General features: G+C 51.1%; 1 protein-coding gene and 1 pseudogene across 3 annotated transcripts; one reads left to right on the top strand and one right to left on the bottom strand.

Annotated features, from left to right (window-relative positions):
• Window positions 1–7,850: 7,850 nt before the first annotated feature.
• LOC116809439 (uncharacterized) lies at window positions 7,851–13,676 on the bottom strand (annotated as a pseudogene).
• A 145-nt stretch (window positions 13,677–13,821) lies between these two features.
• SPATA3 (spermatogenesis associated 3) lies at window positions 13,822–24,664 on the top strand. Of its 3 annotated transcripts, XM_032753305.2 has the most exons (4): window positions 13,829–14,260; window positions 18,108–18,279; window positions 20,438–20,581; window positions 24,603–24,664. In XM_032753305.2, exons 1-3 carry the CDS (start codon window positions 13,933–13,935, stop codon window positions 20,541–20,543), a joined length of 606 nt encoding a protein of 201 aa, XP_032609196.1. In that variant the 5' UTR covers window positions 13,829–13,932; the 3' UTR covers window positions 20,544–20,581; window positions 24,603–24,664. The 3 variants fall into 3 exon arrangements, with proteins under 3 accessions (XP_058302551.1, XP_058302572.1, XP_032609196.1); XM_058446568.1 differs by lacking the exons at window positions 20,438–20,581; window positions 24,603–24,664 and adding an exon at window positions 18,562–18,763 and having other exon boundaries at window positions 13,822–14,260; XM_058446589.1 differs by lacking the exon at window positions 24,603–24,664 and having other exon boundaries at window positions 13,823–14,260; window positions 20,385–20,568.
• Window positions 24,665–27,523: the final 2,859 nt, after the last annotated feature.

Below are 27,523 nucleotides of genomic sequence, written 5' to 3'. Positions count from 1 at the left end.
CCCCCAGGCGACAAGGCTCATCTGGCCCGCTAGCCAGGAGGGTGCCTTTCCTTTGCCTCCAAAAGCAAAGTGGTGGGCGTGGGGGAGGGAACAGCTTGGCAACACAGGTACCTGTGCACACACACACACACACACACACACACACTCATAAGCCTGATCTTTTTCTTTTAGGATTTGCTACTCTAGAGGTGTCTGATTAGCTTTGTAAAGGTTAGAGATCATTTTATTTTGCCCAAATTTAGTCAAGGGAAAGCCCAGTGCAATTGGCCCTCAGTTCCCCCCTGGTTCCATATCCAAGATTTCAATCAATCATGGATCACAAATATCTGAAAAAAGAAAAGCAATTTAAAAATAACAACAGGCCAGACACAGTGGCTCACACCTGCCATCCCAGCACTGTGGTAGGAGGATCACTTGAGGCCAGGAGTTTGAGACCAGCCTGGACAACACATAATGAGATCACAGCTCTACGAAAATCAAAAAAACAAAAATTAGCCAGGTGTGGTGGCACGAATCTGTAGTCCCAGCTACTCAGGAGGCTGAGGTGGCAGGATAGCTTGAGTCCAGGAGTTTGAGGCTGCAGTGAGCCATAATCATGTCACTGCACTCCAGCCTGGGCAACAGACTGAGACCTCATCTCTACATTTTTTTTTAATAATAGCAACAATAGGCCAAGCACGGTGGCTCATGTCTGTAATCCCAGCTCTTTGGGAGGCTGAGGTGGGAAGATCATGAGGTCAAGAGATCGAGACCATCCTGGCCAACATGGTGAAATCCCGTCTCTACTAAAAATACAAAAATTAGCTGTGCGTGGTGGCACGCACCTGTAGTTCCAGCTACTCGGGAGGCTGAGGCAGGAGAATTGCTTGAACCTGGGAGGCGGAGGGTACAGTGAGCCAAGATCACACCACTGCACTCCAGCCTGGCAACAGAGCGAGACTCTGTCTCAAAATAATAATAATAAATAACACAAATTTTAAAACTAATACAGTACAATAACTATTTACACAGCACTTACATTGCATTAGGTATTACAAATAATCTAGAGATGATTTAAAGTATACAGGAGAATGTGCATAGGTTATTTACAAATACTATGCCATTTTATATCAGAGACCTGGACATCCTTGAATTTTGGTAACTGCAGGAGTCCTGGAACCAATCCCTTTAGGATACTGAGGGACAGCTATACTTGCCCTGGAAAATGGAACCCTTCCCCCAAATCCCAGCCCCCACAGTCTCCTAAAAACAAGACATTTTTGGTACAAGTATATTTTATGTGGAACGTATCAACAGGATGGAGTCCCATTTCCAGATGGAGCGCAACAGGGAATGTGTGGAAGAAGTGTCCTGGGGGTGCAAACCCTCGGGAATTAAAAATAGGATTGGGAGGCGTATTTGTTCCTGGGGGCTCCTGCAGCAGATGACCTCAAACAGCAGAAACTTACTCTCTTACAGCTCTGATGGGCCAGGGGTCCAAGATCAAGGTGTCAGCAGGGCCACACTCCCTCTGGAGGCTCCAAGAAGAGTCTGCTCCTGCCTCTTCCAGGCCATCTTGGCTTGTGGCTGCAACTCCCAGGTCGCTGCCTCTGCCTTCACGTGGTCTTCTCGTCTTCCATCTCTGTGTCTCTCCTCTGCACGTCTCATATAAGGACATTCATCCTGGGATTTACAACCCATCCTAGATAATGATCCCAAGAATCGTTTCATCTCAAGATCTTTAACTTGAACCGGGCACGGTGGCTCACGCCTGTAATCTCAGCATTTTGAGAGGCCGAGGCAGGTGGATCACTTGAGCCCAGGAGTTCAAGACCAGTGTGGGCAACTTAGGGAGACCTCATCTCTACAAAAAATACACACAAAAAATTAACCAGGAGTGGTGGAGTGCAACCCTAGTCCCAGCTACTCGGGAGGCTGAGGCCAGAGGATCGCTTGAGCCTGGGAGGTTCAGGCTGCAGTGAGCCGTGATTGTGCCACTGCCTTCCAGCCTGGATGACACAGTGAGACCCTATCACACACACACACACACATACACACACACACACACACACACACACACACACACACACACACACACAATCCTTAAGACCAGCCTGGGCAACATAGGGAGCTCCACGCGCAGCAGGTGCTCATTCAATGTTGTAAATTACATTTGCAAAGACCCTTTTTCCAAATAAGGTCACACTTCTGGGTCCCAGGAATTATAATGTAGATGTATCTTTTGGGGGGCCACCATTAGACGCACTACAGTATGAGACTTTCACAGACCACGGGGGACAGGAGGCAGCGGTTAAGCCTTGTTTCTTTCTGACTTGTCAATGGCGCCCTGTGGTGAGGGCCACTCATACTGGAACTGTGCTGAGAAACCCATCCCTCCCTCCAGCTCTCACTGCCGAAGAAAATAGGCATTCTGAGAAATGCTAGTGGGCCCCAACCCCTTCCTAGCCACGCAAGCGACCCCCTCTTCAGGGCCTATTTCCAAGCCCCCTGCTTTGAGGCCCATGCCGTTCATCCCAGACCCCAGCTGCCTCACTCTCCATTGAGTCCTATGACCTTGAGCCTTGATTTCACTTGCTCAAACCCCTCATAAGCATTTGCTGGCTGTCCAATGTACTTTGGATCCCAGGCTTATGAGAAAACTCATCTGGCAATTAATCCTACACTCACCTTGGACCAGTTCTGCGAAGTCCCAGATTCCTGTGGGGAGAGTGGGCATTTCAAAAGCGTAGAGAAGCTAACAAGCCTCTCATCAAAATCACCCTCAAAGATCACCTATAAACCACCAGAAGCCAGGACCTTGAAGTTCAAAAGCAAAAATCCACCTGTTACCTAGCCTTGCAGGGAGAGGGTCCCTGGCCCTGGGGCAGGTCTACTTTGGAGATGAAGGGAGGGAGGAGGAGGGAAATGGATTTGTTACAGAGATTTTGATCTTTTCTTCCTTCACCTCCGGATTTTATAGGTGGCTTTCCTGGACTAAGCCCCTAGGCATGTGTGTGGCCATCACTGTATTTTATTCTGTTGGATGAGCTGCCTTGAGAACAAGGCTCCTGAGGGCAGAAAGAAGCTCCCCTATCTCCCCGTGAGTGGGTCACAGGGTAGCCTGTGCAAGGCTGGGCAGGGCAGGCACTGGATAAAGTCACTGGGGAGAGGGGAGGAAGGGGGCAGGAGGTCCACACCTGTGGGTCCCACGACTCAGGCAACCCCTTAAGGGACTGCTGTCACCAAGAGGAATACTGTGGTGAGCTTTCCCACCTCCCCACCCAGATCCGTTGTCCCCTCTGGGTCACGCGTGTGTCCAAAGCCATGACAGGGACAGACAAAGGCCCACACGACGTGGGCCCACACTCGGTTCCAGGGCTGAGTCCTGTGCCCAGCGCCTGACACAGCTCCACGCCCAGCTGGTGCTCATTCAATGCTGAATGCCTCAGAGAATCTTCAGGCCTGCCATTCTCAGCCAGAGCCTTGAGAGCCCCCACATTAGTCAGGTTTCCCCAGAGAAACAGAACCAATGGGATGTGGACAGGGAGAGAGAGAGAGGGAGAGACAGAGGGAGAGAGAGAGGTTGATGTTAAGGAACCAGCTCACTGATTGTGGAGGCGGGCAAGCCCACATCTGCAGGGTAGGCCTGGGCACCAGGGACCCAGAAAGAGCTGATGCTGCAGTTCTAGTCCCAAAGCCATCTGCTGACAAATCCCCCCTCTCAGGAATGTTTTTCTTTTCCAAGGTGAGGAAGAGGTGGGAGGTGAAGGGTGAGGGTCAGTCTTTGTCTTCAGGTCTTCAACAGAGGGAGCAGGACCCGCCTGCCCGGTGAGGTAATCTGCTTCACTCAGCACTCATCCACTGATTCAGATGTTACTCTTACCAAAAAATACTTTCCCAGATACATCTAGAATAACGGCTGATCAAATATCCGGGTACCATGGTCCAGCCAAATTGATGCATAAAATTATCCTCCCACTTCCCCGCCCCTGGCCCCTGCAAGGCCCTCCGCAGTTCTCTGAGGAGTCTGGATCTCCACCTTCTCCTCTTTGCCCTCCCGCTTCCAGGCTCTGCAACCCTGAGGCTCTTCCCTGCCCTGTTCTACCCAAAGGGGCCTCAGGGACTTGAATTCCTCCTTCTTGGACCTTTTTCTCTTTCCAGTCAGTGGATCCCATCAGTTCGAGGGCTTCTGGAATGATGTTTTCCCCAAGAAGCCTCTCCTGTATAAAACTGGGGGTTGTTGGCTGTGCCCAGAGGATGGGGGTGGCTTCCCTGCCCTCTCCACCCCCCACACCCCTGCCCCCTTCCCCCTGCATCACTGCCGGGCCGGACGGGGGGTGGGGGTTGGGGGAATATAAGCCCTGGACTGGGTGCCCTTATCTTGCTTTAATTTCCCCTAGAGCTCAGCACCATGTGAGGTTACAGTAGTGGCCGACCTTGTTTACTCTTTCTGTCCTACCGGAGTATAAGCTCCAGGGGGCAGGGACTTCATTCCCAGAGCCTAGCCCAGGACCTGCACACGGAGGCACTCAGGGTGTTTGTTGATTGAATGAAAAACGTTCACTGAACACCTCTGTTGTGCAGCACACACTGTGCCAGGGCGTGGACGAAAGCTCAGCTGCCCAGGCCATTGACTATTTCTGAGCATTTCCACTCTCACGTTGTATACCCCTCATTTCTCTCTTCCTGGAGGGGCTCCCTACCTGAGTGCGGGAATCATCTTCCTTCCTCTCTCCTGGAGTCTGCCCTGACTTGGTGTCTCAAGACAGGGACTGGGTCCCCTTTGAGCCCCTGGAGGAATGTGAACTGAGCAGATGAGGAGATGCCTCCTGTCTACTTGGAGGAAAGGGACCAGGACACACAGAGGCTCAGGGGGCTGAACCCTCGGTTCCAGCCCCACGGACTCATCCGGAGTCACGCAGTTCCGAGACTTTGCAGAGGAAAGGGGAGCGGGATGTGCTTTGGGAATAGAATTCCACCTTTGCACCCGGCTCAGCACCTGTCCTGCCCTCCGGAGATTCCTTGAGTCCACCTGGATCCGAGAGGAGAAGCTGTTGATCATTTCCTGTCCCCTGAGGCTGTGATCCCCGGCCGACCGGACCGGTGGCCCTGCAGCGCCCCCTGGTGGCCGGCGACGCTCAGCCAGCGCAGGGAATCGCCGCCCAGGCCAAGGACCAGAATCAGGAGCAGGATCAGGGTCAGGGCCAGGGCCAGGGCCAGGGCGGGAGGGAGATTTATCCCCGTGCACACCTCTAACTTATCCCTCCTACACAAGGCAGGACTCCGGCTTCTTTCCCTTTTCTGTGTATTTCAAAAGGAATGTACATTGAGCATAAAAAATATATGAAAACAAAAAGAAGCCCCCAGTCAAAGCTGTGATACTGTGTCCCGGCAGGACCAGCCAGGCCTGGGTCTCAATCCCAGACCTGCCATCTACCAGCTGACTGAATCTGAACAAGACGCTTAACTCTCCGAGCCACAGTTTCTGCATCTGCAGCCTGGGAATGGTGTGCTCTCCATTGCTGGGTTGTGTAAAGATGGCCTATGTACCCAGCACATAGGAGAGCCCCAAGTGATGGAGGCAATTCTTGTTAGACACAAAGGGGAATCTGTTAAATGTCCTTCAGTTTCTGCTCAGGTGTTCCCCGGGCGGTGAGAGATGTTCCCAAAGATATAACTGCCTGCCTGATTGCCCAAGCAAAGACTGTATTTCCCAGACTTTCTGGCAGCCAGAGTTGGTCACAGGGCTAATTCTGGTCCATGGAATGTGGCTGGAAATGATGTGTCCAACTTCCGAGTCACGCCCTGCAAAGGAGGTTGTCTCCCCCTCCATTCTGCTTTTCCATCTTCTTGCTGGCTGGGAAGTGGACAGTCCTGGATCAGCTGCCCTGGAGAAGCCACATGTTGAGGATGGTAGAGCCTCCCTGACACCCCAGAACCACTGACATCCGAAGAAATAAATATTCCTAAGCCAACGTATCTCTGGATCTCTTTGTTACACCAACTTAGATATAATCATGGCATTTCAAGTGTACGCCCAGGAGTCTTGGTATTCATTATGAACACCAGCTGACAGAGCTTCTGCCTTTAGTGCCACTTCTTACCTTTAGTGTCTCCCCCCACCCCACCCCACCCCACCATACACACAAAAAAAGCCCCTACAAGGGCTGGACCCACGGAACCCTAGGGATGGCTTAACTCCAGCCTGGTCATCCCCTCCCTGAGGTCGCACTGAGGCTGGCAGCCCTGCCATCTGGATCATCCCCTCCCTGAGGTCCCACTGAGACTGGTAGCCCTGCCACCTCTCTCTGCTCCTCTCCCCATTCTGTGGCTTCAGTGTGCCAGGGGCTGATTAAGGGTAGTCCAACGTGTCAGTTAGTACAAGGGTTCTTCAATGACCATCCAGCTGCAGGGTGAACTGACAATGAACAAGATAGCACACTGGGGCTCCTTTTACCCCAGTCAGGAGGGACAGAGTAGCTCAAATCTATGTTTTGGGAATCTGGAACCTCTATTCCTTCCTGGTACTCCCCAGTTTGGGACATTTTGATAAAAGCTGGTTTAGAGAAGGCAAAGAGCAAGCCCCAGCCCAGGTAGGGCCTCCTACCTCCCCTGGTAATCTCAATCTTGAGACTCCCACACTAGGGTAAACCTGTGGAAAGGCCAATTCCTGTATGGTGAAGTTGGCAGGTCTGATTTATCTTGGATAAAAGTCTAGCATCCATCTTTCTTTTTTTTTTTTTTTTTTAGACCAAGTCTGCCCAGGCTGGAGTGGCAGGCATCTGTAGTCCCAGCTACTTGGGAGGCTGAGGCAGGAGGATCACTTGAACCTGGGGAGTGGAGCTCAAAGTGTGCCAAGATCACGCCACTGCACTCCAGCAGACTTGTTTAGTTTAGTCTTGTTTTTGAGACTTAGGCTCACTCTGTTGCCCAGGCTGTAGTGCAGTGGCATGATCTTGGCTCACTGCAGCCTCTGCCTCCCCAGTTCAAGCGATTCTCCTGACTCTGCCTGGGGAACAGCTAGGACTACAGGCGCACCACCCGGCTCGAGTAACTTTTGTATTTTTAGTAGAGATGGGGAGTCTCACTATATTGCTTAGACTGTTCTTGAACTCCTGGCCTCAAGTAATCCTCCCACCTCTGCCTCCCAAACTGCTGGGCTTATAGGTGTGAGCCACCGCGCCCGAGAATCCTGGAGTTTTTAGCAGGATTCTAGCTCAGAGTTTTCTGTTTGATACCCTGCTTTTCAGAGTCTTTTATGTTTATATTTAAAAAAATAATTTAGCATAACTTGGTAAAGCTCATTTTAAGAAAAATAACAAAGGGAACAACTTTCCCCACCGTTGGGTTTCCAGTCTCTGTGACCATCCTGGTTCCCTCTGTACTGCCTCCTCCTGCCACTCTGCTCACCCCGCGTGCTGGGCAGCAAAGGAGTTCTATGCTTTTTGTCTTGTTTTTCTAAGGACCTTTCCTGGGGTTTTGACAGGCCGCTGGTACCCACAGAAGCCTGGAACTGAGGGGGCCCAAAATCATCTCGGGCAACACCACCCGTTTATATAGTAATAGCGCAAGACTCCTGCGCCCGAATCACCCAGAGAGCCGACTTGCCGAGCCGGGGCCCAGCCACCCAGGCCGCCACTCTTCTTCGCATTGCGGGTGCAGTGAGATCTGGTCCACTGCTTTTTAAATGCCCCGGGTGCATAAAAACTCGCCTTACTTAGAGCCTTGGGGACGAAGATTTATCCATGGTATAAAAGGGTGCACCTTTTGAAACCACAAAAGTAGAAAATGGAGAAACTGAACACGGTCGGCGTTTTACCAGCGTCCAACAGCAACTTCCTATATATTAGATTTCCAAGGAATAGCGGGGCGGAGGCGCTTGGCCACGACAGGAAAAGGTAGGGCTCATGGGTATTGTGACATGCTCCGGAGAAGGGCAGCTTTTCCCTCCCAACGGAGGCCCAAGTCCAGAGGGGAGAGGGAGTCGGACGGAACATGGAGCAGCGGCCTGGGGCCCAGCCCTGCAGGGCACCCCCGGAGAGGAAGGCGGAGGAGCAGCCACAGGCTCCGGCCCAGTCTGTCGAGGGCCACGGCCAGGTGCTGCTGATCAGCGAGCCCTGAAAGCAGGATGAGGACGGCCTGAGCCGGCAGAGCTTTCCAGGAGACGCCGCAGCCGATCAGCTCCCCAGGCCCTCGTCCGCCCGAGCCATGAGCGGCCACACCAGCGCCAGTAACTGCACCGCGCAGCGGCCCAAGCGCTCGGGTGACAGCTCAATGAACTGCGACGACTGCCCGGCCACGAAGTCCAAGCGCTTCACCAAGAAACCGCGGCGCTCCGGGCCCAAGGCCGAGGACCCGCGCGAGGCTCCTGGGGCTCCTCATGGGACCCCAGCGGCTCCTCCTGGGACCTCCACCTCCGCGGCGGAGGGCACAGCGTCTGGACGCGGGGCCCCGCAGCACCCGCCGGAGCGGGGCGCGCAGCTGCTCCTGGTGCTGTGCCGCGCGTCCGCGCTCCTCACGCAGCTGCCGCGGCTGCAGCTGCTCCTGCAACAGCTGCGCGCCCGGGACCGACGTCCGCCCGCCGCGCTCGTGGGGATCGTGGTGCAGCCGCGGCAGGAGGAGGAGGCCGAGGCGCGCCGCCGCATGGAGGCCCTGCTCAGCCGAGTCCTCGCGCCGCACAGCCCCGCCGTCGAGGTGCACACGGCCGTGTTCTGCCCCGAGGCACCCTGGACGTCCAGCGCGCCGCCAGCCAAGCGCACAGGGTCTCCCTGGTGGATCGGGAGACGCAGACCGATGGTGAGGGGTCGGCGCGGGGAGGGGGGAGCCCCTGGGCGGAGAACGCTCAAACACGCAGCCCTGGACCCCGACCCTGCCGCCCCGCGGAGTAGAGGACAAAGCCCCGGAGTCACAGCCTCTCTCCTAGCGCCTCCAGTAGTTTTGGGTACTGTTTTGGGTGGGAAGGAACTGGAGTTCCTCCTGGTGTGCTCACTGGGGCAATCTCGGCGTCAGAAGTGTTCGAATTAATTCGGAGGGCTACGATCCCCACTCACTGGCCCCACCTACAAATTGGGGCATCGGTTCTCATGACTTGGGGTCACGCTTTTGTCAGGTATTGATTTGGGTTTTGTAGAAACGGGGCCCCACTCCCTCCTCTCCACATCCTCCTCTCCCTTGCTTGCTTCTTTAGTCTTCTCCAGGGAAGAATAATAACACTAAAAGCACGCCTCTTGTGAGTCAGGCGCTGTTCTAAGGGCTTTTCACCTGGATCCTCATGGCAACCCTCTCAGGTGGAACTCCACTAGACTAGCTGGCCGACTTCAGGATTCTCCTTCGCAACCCTTGAGACGCTTCCTGTTACTGAGACCAGGCCTGTGGTCCACGGGATTAATTTGTCAGTCTAAGGTCCCTGGGCAGTGAGCTCTTGAGGGAGCGCCCAGTCCCGTACCTACCTGCCAGCTCCACCCTGCCAGGGGCAGCAGGAGGGACTGAGGAAGTGCTGTGTGTGGCAGAGTCCAAAGCTCAGGTACCCAAGGTCTGCCACCCTTCAGCTGGTGACCAGAGCAGGTGTCCTCTCTATGGACCAGGGTCCCTCCTGTGTGATGTGAAGGTGAAGGGCCAGTTGATGTCCAGGGTGCCGTCCAGCTCAGAGATGTCAGCTTCAGGACAAATGGTGACACACTTATTCTGGGTGCCCAGGAAACCAGAACCATCAGAGACCTTCTGGGAGGAAATTTTCACCCCATCGAGACCTTATTCTGACTATCTGATTTCCAATTCCCTTCCCCTACCTAGTCTACTGCATTTTCACATGACTGGCATCCCTGGTTAGGAAACTCTGTTGCCCATGGACTAGTCCAACTGTGATCCTCAGCCAAGGCCAGAGAAGTCCCAGTCCATTTCTGAAAGTAACCCCTTGGTGATGAAGCCTTGGTGGAGGTACCTGATCCCCCACCACCCATGCCCACCTGCCCCCATCACAGCTTCCTACTGTCACAGCTTCCTGCTTTCTCCGTCCTCCTACCTTCACCTTTATTCAGTTCCAGCAGCTTGCATTGAGCCCCTACTCTGGACTGTGGCCTTCTGAGGTTTCCAGCATCTGGGGTTGGGGAATGAGAGGGAAGACAAAGACAGAAATAATTCTAATGCCATTCAGAATATGACCAGTCTCATACAAAGAGGTACCCTGGAGCTCAACAGCGAGGGAAGGATGGCTTCCAGTTGGAGATCTCAAGAAAGGCTTTTTTTTTTTTTTTTTTTTTTTGAGATGGAGTCTCGGTCTGTGGCCCAGGCTGGAGTGCAGTGGCGTGATCTCCGCTCACTGCAACCTCCACCTCCTGGGTTCAAGCAATTCTCCTGCCTTAGCCTCCTGAGTAGCTGGGACCACAGGTGTGTGCCACCATGCCCAGCTTATTTTTTTGTATTTTTAGTAGAGACAGGATTTCGCCATGTTGGCCAGGCTGGTCTCAAACTCCGAACCTCAGGTGATCCGCCTGCCTCAGCCTCCCAAAGTGCTGGGATTGCAGGCATGAACCACAGCTTAGAAAGGCTTTATGAAAAGATGGATCCACTTGAGATAGGGCTTGACCAGAAAATGTTTTGGGAGAGGTGCAGAGAGGGGTGTAGAGGAGAAGGGCTTCTGAAAATGCAGGAATGTTCAGCCTTTTCAGGACACCTCTGGTGTTCATGGTTGGCTAGAGCTGGACACAGGTAGTAGTGGTGGCTGATCAGCTCTGGGCAGTGGGCTGTGACTATATTATGGAAGAGCCAGGCTTCCTGACTAGGAACAGGTGCTCAAGCAGAAGGCAGAGGGGCCAGGTGCAATGGCTCATGCCTGTAATCCCAACACTTAGGGAGGCCAAGGCAGGCAGATCACTTGAGGTCAGGAGTTCGAGACCAGCCTGGCCAACAGAGCGAAACCCTCTTTCTACTAAAACTATAAAAATTAGCCAGGCGTGGTGGCACATGTCTGTAATCTACTCAGGAGGCTGGAGCATGCCTGTAAGCTACTCAGGAGGCTGAGGCAGGAGAATCAGTTGAACCTAGGAGGTAGAGGTTGCAGTGAGCCAAAATTGGGCCACTGCACTCCTGGAGAGAGAGTGAGACTCTGAAAACAAAAACAAAAGAAGAAGAAGAAGAAGGCAGGGGGTGCAGGGAAGACGTTCTAGCAAAGAGCTATTGAGGGACCATTCTTCCTCAATCTTCTGGGACAACCTCTTTCCACAGGTGCCGTCTCTCTGCTTCTTGGGACTACTCTTACTAAAGAATTCACATATATTTTTGCTGCTGCCACAGAGAAATTCCCCACTTCTTCCTAGGCCTGCCCTCTGTGCTTCCTCTGTCTTTCTACTGGAAGACAGAGACCCATTCCCTGTGCCCTGTTTGGCTCCTTCTGGTAAAATGGAAGATTTCTTTCATTGCTACCAGGAAGTTCTACCTATATGTGTCTGCTCCTATCTGATTCATTTACACCAACGTGGCACAACCAGGGGCAATTTTGACACACACACACCCACCCCATCTCTAGGGGACATTTAGCAATATCTGGAGATATTTTGGGTTGTCCTGGGGTAGTGGGGAGTAAAGACGGGGTAAAGACCAGGGATCTGGTAAACTTCCTACAATATACAGGATGACCCCCCACAACAAAGAATTACTCAGCCCAAAAATGTCAACAGGGCTGAGGTTGAAAAACACTGATTTAAACCAGGTTGAGGCCCTCAGCCAAAGCCCATTGGTACCTGAAAATCCAACTTTGCAGAGATGAATGCCTCAGTAGTTCCTGACCTGTCTGCTAGATCCCAACAGGGTTCCTGGCCTGGGTTTCCAGTCTCTCTGATTCTAAATGGAGTCCGCTCAAGGGTTCCATTGCTCTTGGCTTCAGGGAATTACCACCTTCATATAGATTCACCTGCTCCCAGAGCCTCCTTAGGCCAAGGTCAACCAAACACAACCCAACACTCTTGAGCTGAGCTTGCCTTCACTTCTGATCCTTCCTGCCTTTGTTTTCTTCTATCTTCTCACTCAGGGCCTTTTTCTTTTCCTTTTTTTTTTTTTTTTTTTTTTTTTTTGAGACGAGTCTCAGTCTGTCGTCAGGCTGGAGGGCAGTGGCACAATCTCAGCTCACTATAACCTCCACCTCACATGTTCAAGCGATTCTCCTGCCTCAGCCTCCCAAGTACCTGGGACTACAGGCATGCAGCACCATGCCCAGCTAATTTTCGTATTTTTAGTAGAGACGGGTTTTCACCATGTTGGCCAGGATGGTCTCGATCTCTTGACCTCATGATCTGCCTGCCTCGGCCTCCCAAAGTGCTGGGATTATAGGTGTGAGCCACCGTGCCAGGCCACTGGGGGACTTTTTAATTCATTATTTGCAAAGCCTGTATAATTATCTGACTCCCTATTGTTTTCTGGGATCATGAAAATAATGAGCCCCAAACTGGAATTTAGTCCTGCCGATGCCCCCAGCCAGCTGCGTGACCCTGGGAAAGTAACTTAACTTCGCTAAACCTCAGTGTGCTGAGAAAAGGTCATCATTAAGGTCTTTTAGGCTCTAGAAGCCCTAAACTATGTCCTGTCATTTCAGAGTTCACTTCGGGTCTGGCTTTGTGTGGCCTGAAGCCCTGTTTTCTTTTTTTTTTTTTTGAGATGGAGTCTCGCTCTGTCGCCCAGGCTGGAGTGCAGTGGCGCGATCTCGGCTCACTGCAAGCTCCACCTCCCAGGTTCACACCATTCTCCTGCCTCAGCCTCCTGAGTAGCTGGGACTACAGGTGGCCACCACCACACCCGGCTAATTTTTTGTATTTTTAGCAGAGATGGGATTTCACCGTGTTAGCCAGGATGGTCTCAATCTCCTGACCTCATGATCCGCCCGCCTCGGCCTCCCAAAGTGCTGGGATTACAGGCATGACCGAAGCCCTTTTCATCTGCGTGGATCTGCTCTAAACCTTCCCCTGGGGCAGGAGCTCCTGTGCTCGCCAGTCCCACACTCACCCACCTGTGACGCACTCGCGGGGAAAGCAGTCTCCTAAGGTGAACACATTTTATGTTGCAGTCACCGTATGAGCTTTAGATTGTCTTTTAAAAACACTTTTCCTTCTTCCGTCCTAAAATAAAAATCACATTTAATGAGCATATCAAATTAATTAATTTAGAGAAAGATTCAGTCACCTGCTTAACCCAGCCAGTTGGGGTTTGGGAGATAGTCTGTGGTTGCCATTGTCACGAGTTTGAGACGGATGTTAGTTTTCTGAACAGCTGTTATGTTCTCAGGGAAAATTATTTGCCAAATGCAAAGGTTCTTATAGAAGTCAGGTCAACCCCCAAACTCCCCTCCCACAGTGGGGGAGGGCAGGCTTTGGGGGAAGGGGTAAGCTACTCTGAGTTGGTAGCAGGCTCTGGGCCATGGTAAAGCCTTCGAAGAAGCTCCAAATCTTCAGGAAGCTGACCTGAAGATGAATGCGTGGGGAGCATGGATTTTTGAGGTGTAGGAGTACGGGGTATGTGGAAGCCAGTGACAGAGCTGAGCGTCACATCCAGGGTATCTGAGAGCAAAACAGGTAGCTCACATGGACCCAGGAACACGCCAGCAGAGAGGTGCCTGAAGGCAGTGCTCTGGTCGCAGAAGCATGAGGATCTGGCTGTCACCGGCCCTGCAGCCAGGGCTGTGAGGACCAGGGCAGCCGCTGCCCCCTGCCTAGCCTGGCAGCCTGGGATGAGGGAAGACGCCAGGCTGGTGTCTGCGGAGAAGACTGTCCCTGCAGCCCTGCCATAGGAGCCACCCTGGCTTTTATGACCTCACAGGAGGTGTGGATCACTGTTCTCTGTGGGGCCTGGGTCCAGCTGGAGGCCAGAGCCAGGCCCCTAGGGCAAAGGGCAAACGGCCCCTCCAGGAGGGAGCCGGGAGATCACGCAGCTCCATGTAGGTCCACGTTTAGGTTGGAAGGATCCACCATGAAGAAGGTCAAGAAGAAAAGGTCAGAGGCCAGACGCCACCGAGACTCTACCTCCCAGCATGCTAGCTCCAATTCCACCTCTCAGCAGCCTACCCCTGAATCCACGCCACAGCAGCCTAGTCCTGAATCCACGCCACAGCAGCCTAGCCCTGAATCCACGCCACAGCAGCTTAGCCTTGAATCCACGCCACAGCAGTCCAGCCTTGAAACCACCTCCCGGCAGCCAGCATCCCAAGCTCTTCCAGCACCCAAAATCCGCCGCTCCTCTCACTGCCTATTATCTCCAGATGCTAACGTGAAGGCAGCCCCTCAATCCAGGAAAGCAGGTGAGCTGTCTTCTAGCTTCAGCAGTTTCAGCCTTCCTGCTGATGGAGTTCTGGGTCATCCCAAAGGCTGGTTCTTGTAGGATACTGATGCATGGTTAACGTGTATCCTGGAGCTGTGCTGTAGAGTGTGAAGGGTTTTTTTTGTTTGTTTCTACCCAAGAGACCAGGATTCCTGGGTTTTGTCATTTTTCATCATCCTGAGTCTCATTCACTGAAGACAGCCACACATACATATAAACATTTAACTTGGTTCTGTAGTAATACTTGCTCACTAGGAATCAGTAGTGCCATGCAACTGCTAAAAAATAAAAACCAAGGATGCATTAATAGAAGTATATGGTTTAGAATAAGGGAGGTGATGATACTGCTTTATTCTATCCTCATCAAGCTATCCTTTTGGGCTGTAAAAGATGCCTGACAAACTAGTCCAAGGAAGATAGTCTGGGTTGATGGAGGATGAGAAGGATCAGGGAGGCCATTTAGTGTATGACAGTCAATTGAAGGAATTGGAGGATGTCTGTCTGTCAGGTGGAAGATGTAAATAGACTTGTTCCTTATTGTCCTCAGAGGTCTAAGGGCCTGATATGGTTTGGCTGTGTCCCCACCCAAATCTCTTCTTGAATTCCCAGGTGTTGTGGGAAGGACCCAGTGGGAAGTGATTGAATCACGGGGGTGGGTTATTCTGTGGTGTTCTCATGATAATGAATAAGTTTCATGAGATCTAATGGTTTTAAAAAAGGGAGTTTCCCTGCACAAGCTCTCTTCTCTTGTCTGCCACCATGTGAGATGTGCCTTTCACCTTCCACCATGATTGTGAGGCCTCCCTAGCCACGTGGAACTGTAAGTTCAACAAACCTCTTTATTTTCTCAGATATGTCTTTATCAGCAGTGTGAAAACAGACAAATACAGGCCCATGGATAGGATAGCCAGACAAAATACAAGACTGTCAGTTAAATTTTAATTTTAGTAAACAACAAATAATATTTTTAGTATGTGTGTCCCCAATATTGCATGGGCATCCTATATTTTTATTTGCTAAATTAGCAACCTTACCCATGGAAGACATTAGCGACAGACAGACTTCGGCTCAACATAAAAAACTTCCCAACAATTAGCTCTGTCTGAAAATGGAATGGCTGTCAGGAAAAGTGGTTCCCCATCTTCTTGGGAGCCAAACAATGTCTGAATAAGTATTGGATTGTGTAGAGGGAATTCAAGTGGAGTTCAGGAGGTGGGCTGGTTTATACTACTAACAATAATGGTGATCGCAAACTAACATTATCACTAAGCGTTTACTGTGTACCTAGCATTCAGCTCAGGTGTCTTAATTTTCACATGTGACAATCCTATAAAAGTTCTTCCATATCATCTCCATTTTATAGATGGGTAAACTGAGGCTCATAGGAGTCAAACAAGTTGCTCTTGAGCAGACACTGGTAGCCCTGAGAAGAGAAACCCACTCTATTCTGGCTCCAGAACCCTCACTCTAAACCACAGCACTGACCTTTCCATTCCAAGAGGCCTAGGAGTCTCCACAAGAGGAAGAACATCTTTGTCCGAGCAGCTCCTGGATCTGCCATGAGCCAGCGCCCATGGCTCCATATCCTTGAACAGGCCACACTCCCTGGGCCACAGTTTACCCCCCCGGGATTGTGTGGGCATAAACTAAATAAGAGATGGAGATGAGAGTGGTAAATGCAAGGCATGCCATGCCAATGATCCTTCCATGGCCAGGAATCAGTCCCTTCTTGACATATGATACTGATTTTGAGCACCATACTATATGTTGTAAAGATTGTGATCATTAGCCACTGAAACATTTCTGGGTTACGGTCTTCAGAACTGGTATCTTCAGTACTGGTAGAAAGCAAAACTTTCCATTCCCAAGTCTTTTAATGAACACATGTGACTCACACTCAGAGACGAATTTGGCCCATTGAAGAGGCAAAGCAAGAAAGCAAGAAACGGTGGTGGCTCGACAGTGGTTACAACGGATACCCTATACTTCTTCCAAAGGAATTCTCTGCAGTAGAAAGGAATGCTGGAGATGCAGGATGAGGGCCTGCGAGTGAAGCGTGCCATTTCCTAAAATCCAAGCCTTTTTGTGTGCAGAAATATTGTAGCTCAAGAAAATGCCAGTCTTCCACTAGGATGGGTATAATCAGAAGAATGGACAATAACAAGTGTTGGTGAGGATGTAGAGAAGCTGGAATCCTCATACACTGTAGGTGGGAATGTAAAATGGTGCAGCTGGTATGGAAACAGTCTGGTGGTTCCTCAGAGGAACATGAAGTTAACTTATGACCCAGCAATTCCACTTCTCAGTATACATCCAAGAGAATTCGAAGCATATTATTAAGCATATTATTAAACGTATTAGAAGCACACCAAAACTTGCACACAAATGCTCAAAGCAGCAGCATTTGTAATAGCCAAAAAGTGGGAACAACCCAAATGTCCATCAGCTGATGAATGGATAAATAAAATGTGGTATGAAATATCACAGTACAATGAGTATGGTGAAATACTATTTGGCAATAAAAAGAGATAGTGTCCTGATACATGGTACAGCATGGATGAAACTTATAGACATTTGGCTAAGTGAAAGAATTCAGTCTCCCAAAAACCCACACATCGAATGATTCTATTTACGTGAAATGTTCAGAATGGGCAAATGTATTGCCAGGGACTGGGGGAACTGGGAGAATGGGGAGTAACCGCTCATGGAGATAGGGTTTCTTTTTGGGGAAATGAAGATGTTCTGAAATTAGCGGTGATGGTCACAAAACTTTGTGAATATACTAAAAACCACTGAGCACTCTAAAAGGGTGAATTTTATTGCCTGGAAATGATATCTCAATTTAAAAACTTTTTTGTAACTAAAAAAAGAGAAAAGACAAGTCTTGCCTTTAGAATCCCCTCTCCTCATTCCGGGAAAGTACGTGTTGTGGGCAAGTCTAAGCAGAAAGTGTACTGACTCTGCCAGGTTGACCACCTGTTTCATGCAGCTTAGGGTCAGAAGAATCTGTAGCTCTGTCAAGAAGCCGCAGGGCTACAGATAGGAAACAGGAGGGAATAATCCAGCCAGAAATTATCTTGCCCAACCACAGAGGGCATCATCTACATTCTGCTGGGATCCATACCAGAGGAGGACAGAAACAGAAGATAAGATCAGGACTGGAAACTAGAGCTGTGGTTGTCTTCTGGATGGATCAGTATGCTCTAGATCAATGCAACGTGGCAGCTCCAATTCCAGGAATCTCAGTGCAGCCTCTCCTGAGGTGGGCAGTCACCTGAAATTCCATTTTCACTGAATTAAACATGAGAAATCCTGAGTTGAGAAAGCCACCTTCTGCAATCCACTCCCCATAAGGGCACATCCCTTAAATTATCTGAGCCTCAGTTTCCTTATTTGTAAAACAAGACCAGCAGTATCCCCTTTACAGGATTACTGTGAAATTAAATGAGATGGGCCTGCTAAGTGCAAAGCATCCTGAAGGTGTAAGCCATGACAGCATCAGCACCACCTCCGTCATCATCGTCGTCGTCATCATCGTCGTTGTTTTTGTTGCTGCTCCCAGGTAGCACCAGCATAAAGCAGCCATTTTCCCATGCAGTCAGTCTTCTCTTCTGTTTGGTTAGAGAACATTCTGTGGGAGAACTGCCTTCCTTGAGTAACTCAGTCCCAAATCCTCAATGATGCCTTGGAAAAAATCCAGGGTTCGCCCTGGTAATCCTGCAGCTGCTGCTGTTGTGGGGGGGCCTTCTCAGACTGTGTTCCAGGCCCCCCCGCCCCAGCCTCCCAGGGCAGGTGCCTCCCTCACCTCTCTCCTTCTGTCCCCACAGGGCCTCTGACTCGCGCCGGCCCGCATTCCTGCTCCTGTGCCACTTGCCCCTGCAGCTCTGCTTGCTGGCGTCGTCTGGGGCTGTGCCATAGCCGCATCTTCGATGTCCTTCTGCCTTGGGACTGGCAGATGGCACCAGGGAGAGGACTCCCCAACCTGCTCACCTTCTACAGGTTCCAAGCGCGAGGGGCTGGAGCCTCGGGGCACACGGTTCCCAGGGCCAGGCTCTGCCCCCAGACCTTATTAGCAGTCATGTATCACTTCCTCTTGGGAATCCCAGGCTGAAGGAAAGCCTTTCCCTCTTTGCTTTGGCCACTTCCCTGACGTTGGCAGGCAGGGCCCTTTCTGACCGGCCCCACCCCCTGGGGTACCCACCCCGCCTGTACAGAGAGGTGCCAGTTTTCTTCCTTACTGGGATTCCTCCTCCTCAGGGGCTTCCTTTTTCTTTTCTCCAGAGATGCCCGCCCCTCCTCAGAACACTGTCCCTCTCAGCCCTTCACAGATTCCGGGTCGCTCAGGAGCTTTGTGTTTAAACACTGTTTGGCTGTGCACCTCCGTGGCCCCTCAGTGGCCTGTGTCATAGGCAAAGGCCTTAGGTTCCTGATCTGCCTACGAATGTCGCCCGGAATTTAATGATAAAAAACTACTTGTAACTCATATGCCTCCTCCACACAATAGCAAGACCTCAGCCCCCTTCAGACTGTGCCAGGCTCTTTCTGGGGGTCCCCATAGGGGACATGTGTCCCCAGGCTGGTCTGTTGGTGGCAGCCCCCATGACATCACTCATAGTATCTGTCCTTCCTTCCTCTTCCCACAAAGCCACCAGGAGCAGTGTCATGGCTGCCACCGCCCTCATACGAAGACCCCATCCATGCAGGGAACAGACTGGAGATGTTCCCATCTTTGGCGCTGCTAGGTTACATGCACGGGCTGGGAGGGGGGTCGCCGTCCGCCCCACCTGAGGGCCTCACAGATCTCAAAGGAAGAGGCCCTTCCACTTGGCGACTTCATACCCCCACCCCAGGAGCTGAGCCCCCCCAAGCCCCATCCTCGTCCTGTTCCTCTTCCTCTTCCCAGCCTCTTCCCTACCCAATCCCCTCTCCTTACTGGAGCTGAAAAACTCCATCTCTCCTACACATGGAGATAAGCAAATAGACACCGGGGCATGTGGGGAGAACACGCTTGGAACCAAAAATACTCCACCACCCAGTAAGCTCCATCAAGGAAAGTTCTGCCTGCCACCGTTAGCTACATCCCGCCCACACGCTTAGTACTTCCATCCATCCACGGCCAAATCGTGCCACAGGTTCATATCGTTTTAAAACCAGCAAGTGTTACTGAGGGAAACTTACCATGCAGAGGACATGGGGCACTGTGAGGGAAACCAGAACAGGGAACTTTACCCCTAAAATTGTTGCAGTCTGCATGGAGAGCTAAGACCCATGCATTTAGAAACCAAGATGCAAGATGCAAAGAGCCATGTGTCCTCTAGGAGAGGGTCCAGCTGGAACCCCTGAAAGGTTCCAACAGGAACAGGCTCCAGCAGGAAAATCTGAAAGGTTCCTGTCAACAGCATGTGAGCCGAGTTCAAAAGGATCTTGAAGCCCTCTCTGGCTTAAGATGAAAAGTGGGAGCAATCTGGGTGCAGGAAAAGGCAAGCGTGAGGCTCAGAATCAGGAAAGTGAGCAGGGAGAGACAGGGACCATATCTGGCCAGGGCAAGACATGTAGTTTTAATTCTGTTCCAATTTTAGCACTCGCATGCTTTTCTCAATGGAGTGTAATGTTGGCTCTTGGCTTTCAATCCACATTCACATTAAGCAAGAATCCCTATTTTTGTAGGATTTTTATCAAAATGGGTATTGCATTTTTTGAATGCCCTCCTCACAATTCTTGCCTTAATCATGTTTTCCTTGCCTTTGTGTGGGTGTAATATATTATTTCCCAAGGTTCCTTTCTCTCAATGGAGTGAAGTGATAGAACCTACCTCATAGGGTTGTTGTGAGGCTTGAAGAAGACACTGCATGTGAGGCGTTTAGCACAAGGCCTGGCTCACAGCGGACTTGACCACCTTCCTAACCTGGTCCCCCTCTGAGTGTTCAGGGCAGCTGGCATCCCAGGCCAGCTCACCCTCCGATCCTCAGGGGTCTTTCGGTAGAGACTTGTTGGAAGGATGGGAAGAATTCAGTGTTCTCCTAAGAGGAGTTTGGAGAGGGGGAAGATGGGTATTCCTGCAATCCTGAGGGGGCCACATAATTTCCACTTTCTCCTGCTCGTAGAGAGGCACCGAAGCCCAGCTTCCCACCACCCCCACTTCTGCTTTGCTCTACAGAAAACCTTCAAGAAAACCCTCCAGTCATCGTAACGCGTGTCCTCCAAGCCCTCGGAACTGTGGCTGTGGCTCTGGGGGCTCTAGGAGCGGCCTACTACATCACTGAATCCTTGTGAACCAGCCCCTAGGCCCACGATCTGGCAGGTATGTGGAGCGCTCTGTCCCTTCCAATGGAGGTGGTCTCTTCAGGTGGACCAAGCCCCGGCCTCTCAAGGGAAGCTTGACAGTGGAGTGACTCCCTCCTGGCCTCAGGGTCAGCCAGCATGGCCCTCTAGGGAAGACCTGATGCTCTCAGATGATGCTAGACTCGTTATTATAATCATCTGAACACAGCCCCCACCTCCTCTCCCCCGGGATGGTTTCCCTGGTCATGGACCCTGGCTGAGAGGAAATGGGAGGGATGGGGGCAAAGATTCCTACCCATCTTGGACCTTTCTTGGAACTTTCTCCCTGCCTTGAAAGCTTGTCTCCTACCCAGTCGTACCAGTCCATCACCCATAAAGCCCCCTTCTTCCATGAAACCTTTCTCCATCTTCCCAACTTCAATGATGTCTTCCATCTTCTCAACCCCTGTCCTCTCCACCTGTGCCTCCTGTGTTGTGGATGATCCTGTTGTTTGCCTGTGGCCTGTCTCCCTGCTGTCCTGCAAGATCCCTGAGGGCAAGGGGCATGGCTCACGCAGCTATCTTCCCTCGCCCCTGGAAGCAAAGCCTGAGACTGGGGTTGGATGGACAGGGTTTATTGAGGAGGTGCTCTCAGGGAGTGAGGGAGTGAGGGAGGCAAGAGGAGACAAGGGAAGGAACTGAGAGGGAGGAGGCCAGACCTCAGCTTGACCCTGTGGGAGCCCTGGAACAAGAATTATGACACAGAGTTAGTCTCAGCAGAGGGGAGAGGCTTGCCCTCTGGTGCTCCTCCTTGTCAGTGCTTGGCTCTAAGGGTTGGGTAGGGACTGCATGTCTTTGTGGAAAGAGCAGCTCCCTTTGGGCTGAGGGCACTTCCCTAGAGAAGGGGCAGCTCTGAGCTGTTAGCAGCACATTCATGACTTGCAGGAGTTGGACAGTGGATGCACCAGCCCAGAAAGGGGATAATCTGTTTTCCTTGCCTTTGCAGTGGGCGTAATATATTATTTTCCAAGGTTCCTCTCTCTCAATGGAGTGAAATGATGGAACCTACCTTGTAGGGTTATTGTGAGGCTTGAAGACATTGGGTGTGAGGTGTGAGGGTCTGGGTGGGGCGCCAAGAACTTCCACAATGATCCCTTTGCCATGTCCACACTTAGCAAATGCTTAATAAGTGACAATGGGGATGATAGCATGGAGGTAATGAGAAGCATTTCACCCCACTTCCAGACCTCCACCAGCCCCAGGAGTTGATAGGTGATGGGGCTGGGAGAAGATGTTCAGAATATCTCAAAAGCCAAACCCAGAAGGTAAACTCCAGGGAGAGCTCACCGTCCCCTCATGTGCTCTGTGATGCCATGTCCCATGTCTGTGGCAGAGGACATAGTAGTTCCTTAGCTGCTATACTATTTCCTGAGGCATTTCCTGAGTGGCAAGAACCGCAGTTTCCTTATCTGTAAATAGAGAAAATGACAGTACCTTCCTCTTGAGCCTGTTGGGAGAAGTGAGATAAGGTGTTAGAGCACAGAGCTCACTGCTGGGGTGTCCTGTTGCTGTTGTCAACATGGAGGTGGTGGGAAGGATGCCAGTTTTGGAGTTAGAGCTGCCAGACCATTTCTTGACTCTGCTGCCTGATAGCTGGGTGTTAGAGACACGTTTCTTAATTTCTCTGACAGTGACATGTCTATTGGGGAGAATAATAACTACCTCCACGGGCAATGGTTTTGAGGATTAACTGAGGGGATGGATGTGCAGAAGTGCTGGGCACAGGACCTGGTGACAGGGATGGGTGGATGCTGGCCACTAGCAACATGACGAATGCACCCAAGTTAAAGCATTTTCTCTTCAAAATTCCTTGCAGCAGAACCTACTAGTTGTGAGCTGGAGTTCTGGAGGCAGGCAGGCTTGAGGTCAGAGGCCTCTTCAACACCCAGTATTTCTGAGGCCTGGGGAAAGTTCCCTAACTCCTGATGTCTCATTTTCTTTTCGTTAAATGGAGATAATAATAGCACAGATCTCATTGGATTGTTGGGGGGATTGAGTGGAAAAAATGCATCTAAAGCACTTAGCACAGTTCCTGGCACAGGATAAGCACTCAAATAGCTACATCACCACCACTACCACCACTGTCAGCACCATCACCATTATCACCATCATCCTCATCACCATCCTCATCACCATCACCATCATCACCACCACCATCATCATCATCATCACCATCATCATCACCACCACCATCATCATCATCACCATCACCATCATCACCATCATCACCATCACCATCATCTTCACACACCACCACCATCATCACCACCATCACCATCATCATCACCACCACCACCATCATCACCATCACCATCATCACCACCATCATCACTATCACCATCATCATCACCACCACCACCACCATCATCACCACCACCATCATCACCATCATCATCCTCACCATCACCATCATCACCATCATCATCATCACCATCATCATCACCACCACCATCACCACCACCACCCATCTCTATCACCAGGCCCTGCACCTGGCAATTCTGTACATCCCTTCAATTAATTTTTACAACCATTACCCTTGGAGGTAGTTGTCATCAACACCATTATCATCATCATGATAATCATTACCATTTGTTAAATCAGTGTTCCCCTAATTTTACTGACTTTTGATACCTGTAAAATCACTTAATATTTTTCTTTAAATTTGCTTACTTTTTGGCTGGGAATAGTGGCTCAAACCTGTAATTCTAGACCATTGGGAGGCCCAGGCAGGAGGATAACTTGAGCCTGGGAGTTTGAGACCAGCCTGGGTAACATACCAAGACCTTGTCTCTACAAAAAAAAAAAAAAGAGGAAGAAGAAGAAAAAAAGATTAAAAAATTAGCCAGGCATAGTCGTACACGCCTGTAATCCCAGCTATTTTGGAGGCTGAGGTGGAAGGATTGCATGAGCTCAGCAGCTGGAGGTTGCAATGAGCTGTAATTGCACCACTGCACTCCAGCCTGGGTGACAGAACTCATGAGACCCTGTCTCAAGAAAGAAAAGAAAAAAAGGCCGGGTGTGGTGGCTCACGCCTGTAATCCCAGCACTTTGGGAGGCCGAGGCGGGTGGATCATGAGGTCAGGAGATCAAGACCATCCTGGCTAACACGGTGAAACCCCGTCTCTACTAAAAATACAAAAAAAATAGCCGGGCGTGGTGGCGGGCACCTGTAGTCCCAGCTACTCGGGAGCCTGAGGCAGGAGAGTGGCGTGAACCCAGGAGGCGGAGGTTGCAGTGAGCCAAGATCGCACCATTGCACTCCAGCCTGGGCAACAACAGCGAAACTCTGTCTCAAAAAAAAAAAAGAAAGAAAAAGAAAAAAAAATTAGCTTACTTTTTAACTGGCCAGGGAAGAACTTTAGCCAATGAAAGCTGCCTGGGGAACCTGTATGAGAGTCACTGTGGGGGAGGGCGATGGAGGTGCATCGTGGGGGTACATTAAGTCGTGCTGAGCTTGTAGGCTCAGCTCTTAATCAACAGGCAGTTTGATGTCCTTCCCTGTCCAGAGAGTGAAGAACCATCTGACGACAGTGACATCTTTCCTTTTTGGGGAAAGATGCTTCTAGAATTTTCTTTCCTAAAGTTTGGTGAACCTCTCCCTTGGCATCTTCCTCAGCCAAAGGTGAGGCCCTAAAAGCAAAGGACTTCTTTCCCAGCCGTTTTGGGTATTGAATGTGGTCAAACCACTGCAGTGTAGCCTTTGGGGAGTGAGACTCCATCATAGCTGCAGGGGCCCCCGGGGAAGGCGCTGGCACCGATGAGCTGAGCAGGAGCCAAGCCTGGCCAGGCGCCTGGCAAAAGGCGTTACAGCCTGAGGTGTGTGGCTGAAAGAGTGGATGCAAGGAATGGAAGAAATTTGAATCCTAAATAATTTATTTCTCCACGGAAGGATCACAGCTGCTGAACCCTCACCTGTGAGGCTGTGAAACTGGAAAGACACCAGGATACAATACACAGTGTATTGTCTAAGCTGACTGGCTCTGTCCTTGTTTTTCTTACAGATCCAGTTTCCATCAAAGGACCTCTCTTGTCACCAAAGTTTAAAAAAAGAAAAAAAAAAGAATTCTGTTTCTTTAGCATGTTTCACTTAGAGACATAAAAGTTGGACTTGGCAAATGACTAGGAAGGGAGGTCTGGGGGCCCCAGTGACCTTCTGAGCTGCAGGTAAAGCAGAATTGTTGCCTGTCATTCCTGTTCAGGGCCACAGACCCTCGGTGGAGCAGTTTTCTCTGCACACACTCACAGAACACAGTGTTTGTTTTAGATTTTCTCACTCTAAAGGAAGGGATTATAAAGCTTAACTCAATAGCTAACGTAGTTAGTCATCTGCACCTCTGTCCCAGGGTAATCCCAGTTAGTGGGAATAGGAGGAATGTGCCAGTTCACCTCCAGGCCTGCACCCCAGAGGACAGAGGCCCTGTGCCCAGGAACACTGTCTCTAGAAATAGCTTCTTTTAGGGTCACCTGTGATGGGGAGCGGCCTGCCATGCAGCCTTGTGGTTAGTGCTGGTGATGTGGCTACACCCAGCCAATGCCTGGTGCGATTTTACCTCTAGCTCCTGAATAGCCAATTTGAAATCTTAGTTCAAGGTGATCCCAGCAAACAACAGTAGGGGAGAGGAGTGTCAACGAGGGAAGGAGGCTGGGTGTGATGGCTCATGCCTATAATCCCAAGACTTTAGGAGGCCAAGGCGGGAGGATGGCTTAAGCCCAGGAGGTCAAGGCTGCAGTGAGCTATGATTGTGCCGCTGCACCCCAGCCTGGACGACATAGCAAGACCTTGTCTCAAAAAAAAAATAAAAATAAAAAGGAACCACCAGAGAAGGGAGGACAGCCAGTACTAGTGAGTCCTAATGCAGTGGCCACTGAGGGCAGCTGAAGCCTGATCCTGCTGCGGCATCGTGGGATGGGAGAATGGAGAACACACACCATGCAGCACAGTCATCCCACCAGACAGGGAGCTGAGGTATTCGTAACCTGTTGGCCTGGGAGAAAGTCTGTGAGGAGGGAGGTGGTTAATTCCTCCACACTTTTGTCCCCCTCTGGAAAGGAAGCCCCCAGGCAAAGAAATGCAGATGGGAGGCTGGGAGTCAGCCTGCATGCAGCGGCATATGGTGTAGGGGTGGAGGGAGGGCAATGCTGAATGCCTGTGAGGCATCCACAGGCCCATGCCCGGGTGACCTGCTATGCCTCTAAGAATTAGTTAGACCAGGACCCAGCAGAGCAGCCACTGGGAAGGCAGGGAGCTGGTTTACCCACAACAGCACTGGTGGGATTGGGCAGGATGGGCCAGGTTGGAGCCCATTCCCCACGCCCCCAGTCCCAGAATTTCCTTTCTGAAACAGGTGTGGGAGTTGCATGGGGTCGTGCTGTGGTCCTGTCCTGCAGGTCACAATGAAGAGAACTATAGACATGGTGGAAGGGACTGGGGACTCCATGGCTGCAGCTTCTGGACTGAAGACACTTCCTTTTTCTGGCATATTGAGGTCCCCCTTCGTTGTAAATATTGGACAACCTAACCCAAACTAGGCTTCAGCAAAATGAGGATGTATTAGCTCCTATAAAAGTCAGGAGAGAGTTCTGGTTCAGATGTGGCTTGCTCCAGGGGCATAGGCCATTTCCCTCTCTCTGTGGCAGAGTTAGTTTCATCCTAGCTGCAGCAGCAACAGCTCCCAGTCTACAGAGGTCAAGTCTAGCAGAGAGGGTGAGCCGGCCCGTCTCCCGCAGCAAAGGGCATCACAGCTCTGACTTGGTCCTGTGTCCCTCCTGGTACCCATCACTGTGCCCAGGAAAATGCAGGGGGCTGATTGGCCAGGCTGGAGCTGCACAGCCTCCTTTGGAACATGAGGATAAAATCCACAGAAACAGCACTGAGCAGGGAAGAAAATGATTCTCCAATTGCAGTGTGGGTAACCTGTTACCAAAAGAGATGGGAATGGACGCTGGGCAGCTAAAAACAGCACATGCCCCCTCCAGTTGGCTGTGGGTCTGCAACCAGGACCTGTGCTCACCCTCTGCTTCTCCCCTTTTTCCTCCACCACCACCTCCTCACCAGAATGAATGCTCAAGTGGCCAGGAGAGAGAACTCTCAGCTGCCTCAAGCGGCAGACTTGCAGCAGATCCTGGCAGTTGGATCCCCCGGGCAGTGGTGAAAACTAGCCTCCCATCCCCAGAGAAATGTGTGGGGCACTGCTGGTTGTCACAGTGACTGGGGGATGCTGTGGGCTGTTAGTAGTGAAGGCCAAGAATGCAATGCACAAGACGGGCCACACAATAAAGAACCATCCCACCAAAACCCCAAGAGCATCCTCCCAGACAGTCACTGTCACCTGGGCTCATCTCTCCTACACTGGCCTTGCATTGTGGCTCACGTTGCCCGTCGTGGGCCACAGGGATCCCCCTTGAAGAGTGGGAACCGCACATGCTAAACGACCACATGCCAGAGTCCCCATCTTCATCCTGCCGAGTGCAGTTCTGTTGACACATCCACTACTCTGTGGTTAGGTCCTGGAGGCAGGAAGCAGGTTTTTTCTTCTCAAATCCTTCCAGCACATTGCAGATTCTCATGAATGAGTAGACCTGTCACCCTCGGGAGCACTTTGGGATACGTTAAGATTTGGCTTAGGCCATTGTATTCAGAGTGTGGTATCATGAGTGAGTGTGATACTCTGAGTATAAATGTGATCACTGGAGAGGACTATTTTAAGTACAGTCGATTTCAAGCAACAGCCCCTGATAGGGGCTTTCGAGAGGGAAGTTTAGAGCTGGAAAGAAGAGTGAGCAAGTATATTTCCTATCACCATGCAATAACTAAGACTGCTGTGGCTGTGAGTTTGGGGACAGTCTGGCTGCGGCCGGGCCTCCAAGTTGCAGGGGCCAAGGCCCTTTGTCCCCTAAAGGTTCACTGAAAACTCACATGAGG

This window comes from Hylobates moloch, unplaced genomic scaffold, assembly GCF_009828535.3.
Source record: "Hylobates moloch isolate HMO894 unplaced genomic scaffold, HMol_V3 SCAFFOLD_1, whole genome shotgun sequence".
In the NCBI taxonomy this organism is placed as follows: domain Eukaryota; kingdom Metazoa; phylum Chordata; class Mammalia; order Primates; family Hylobatidae; genus Hylobates; species Hylobates moloch.
This window is presented reverse-complemented; position numbering and strand designations above follow the sequence as displayed.

What these genes read in the sequence shown, in the direction of transcription:
- SPATA3 (XM_058446568.1), top strand. Translation starts at nt 13,933, where the DNA reads ATGAAGAAGGTCAAGAAGAAAAGGTCAGAGGCCAGACGCCACCGAGAC. An exon ending in CCCTCAATCCAGGAAAGCAG is followed by an intron (nt 14,261 to 18,107) that starts GTGAGCTGTCTT and finishes CTGTCCCCACAG; the next exon opens with GGCCTCTGACTCGCGCCGGC. An exon ending in AACCTGCTCACCTTCTACAG is followed by an intron (nt 18,280 to 18,561) that starts GTTCCAAGCGCG and finishes TCTTTTCTCCAG; the next exon opens with AGATGCCCGCCCCTCCTCAG.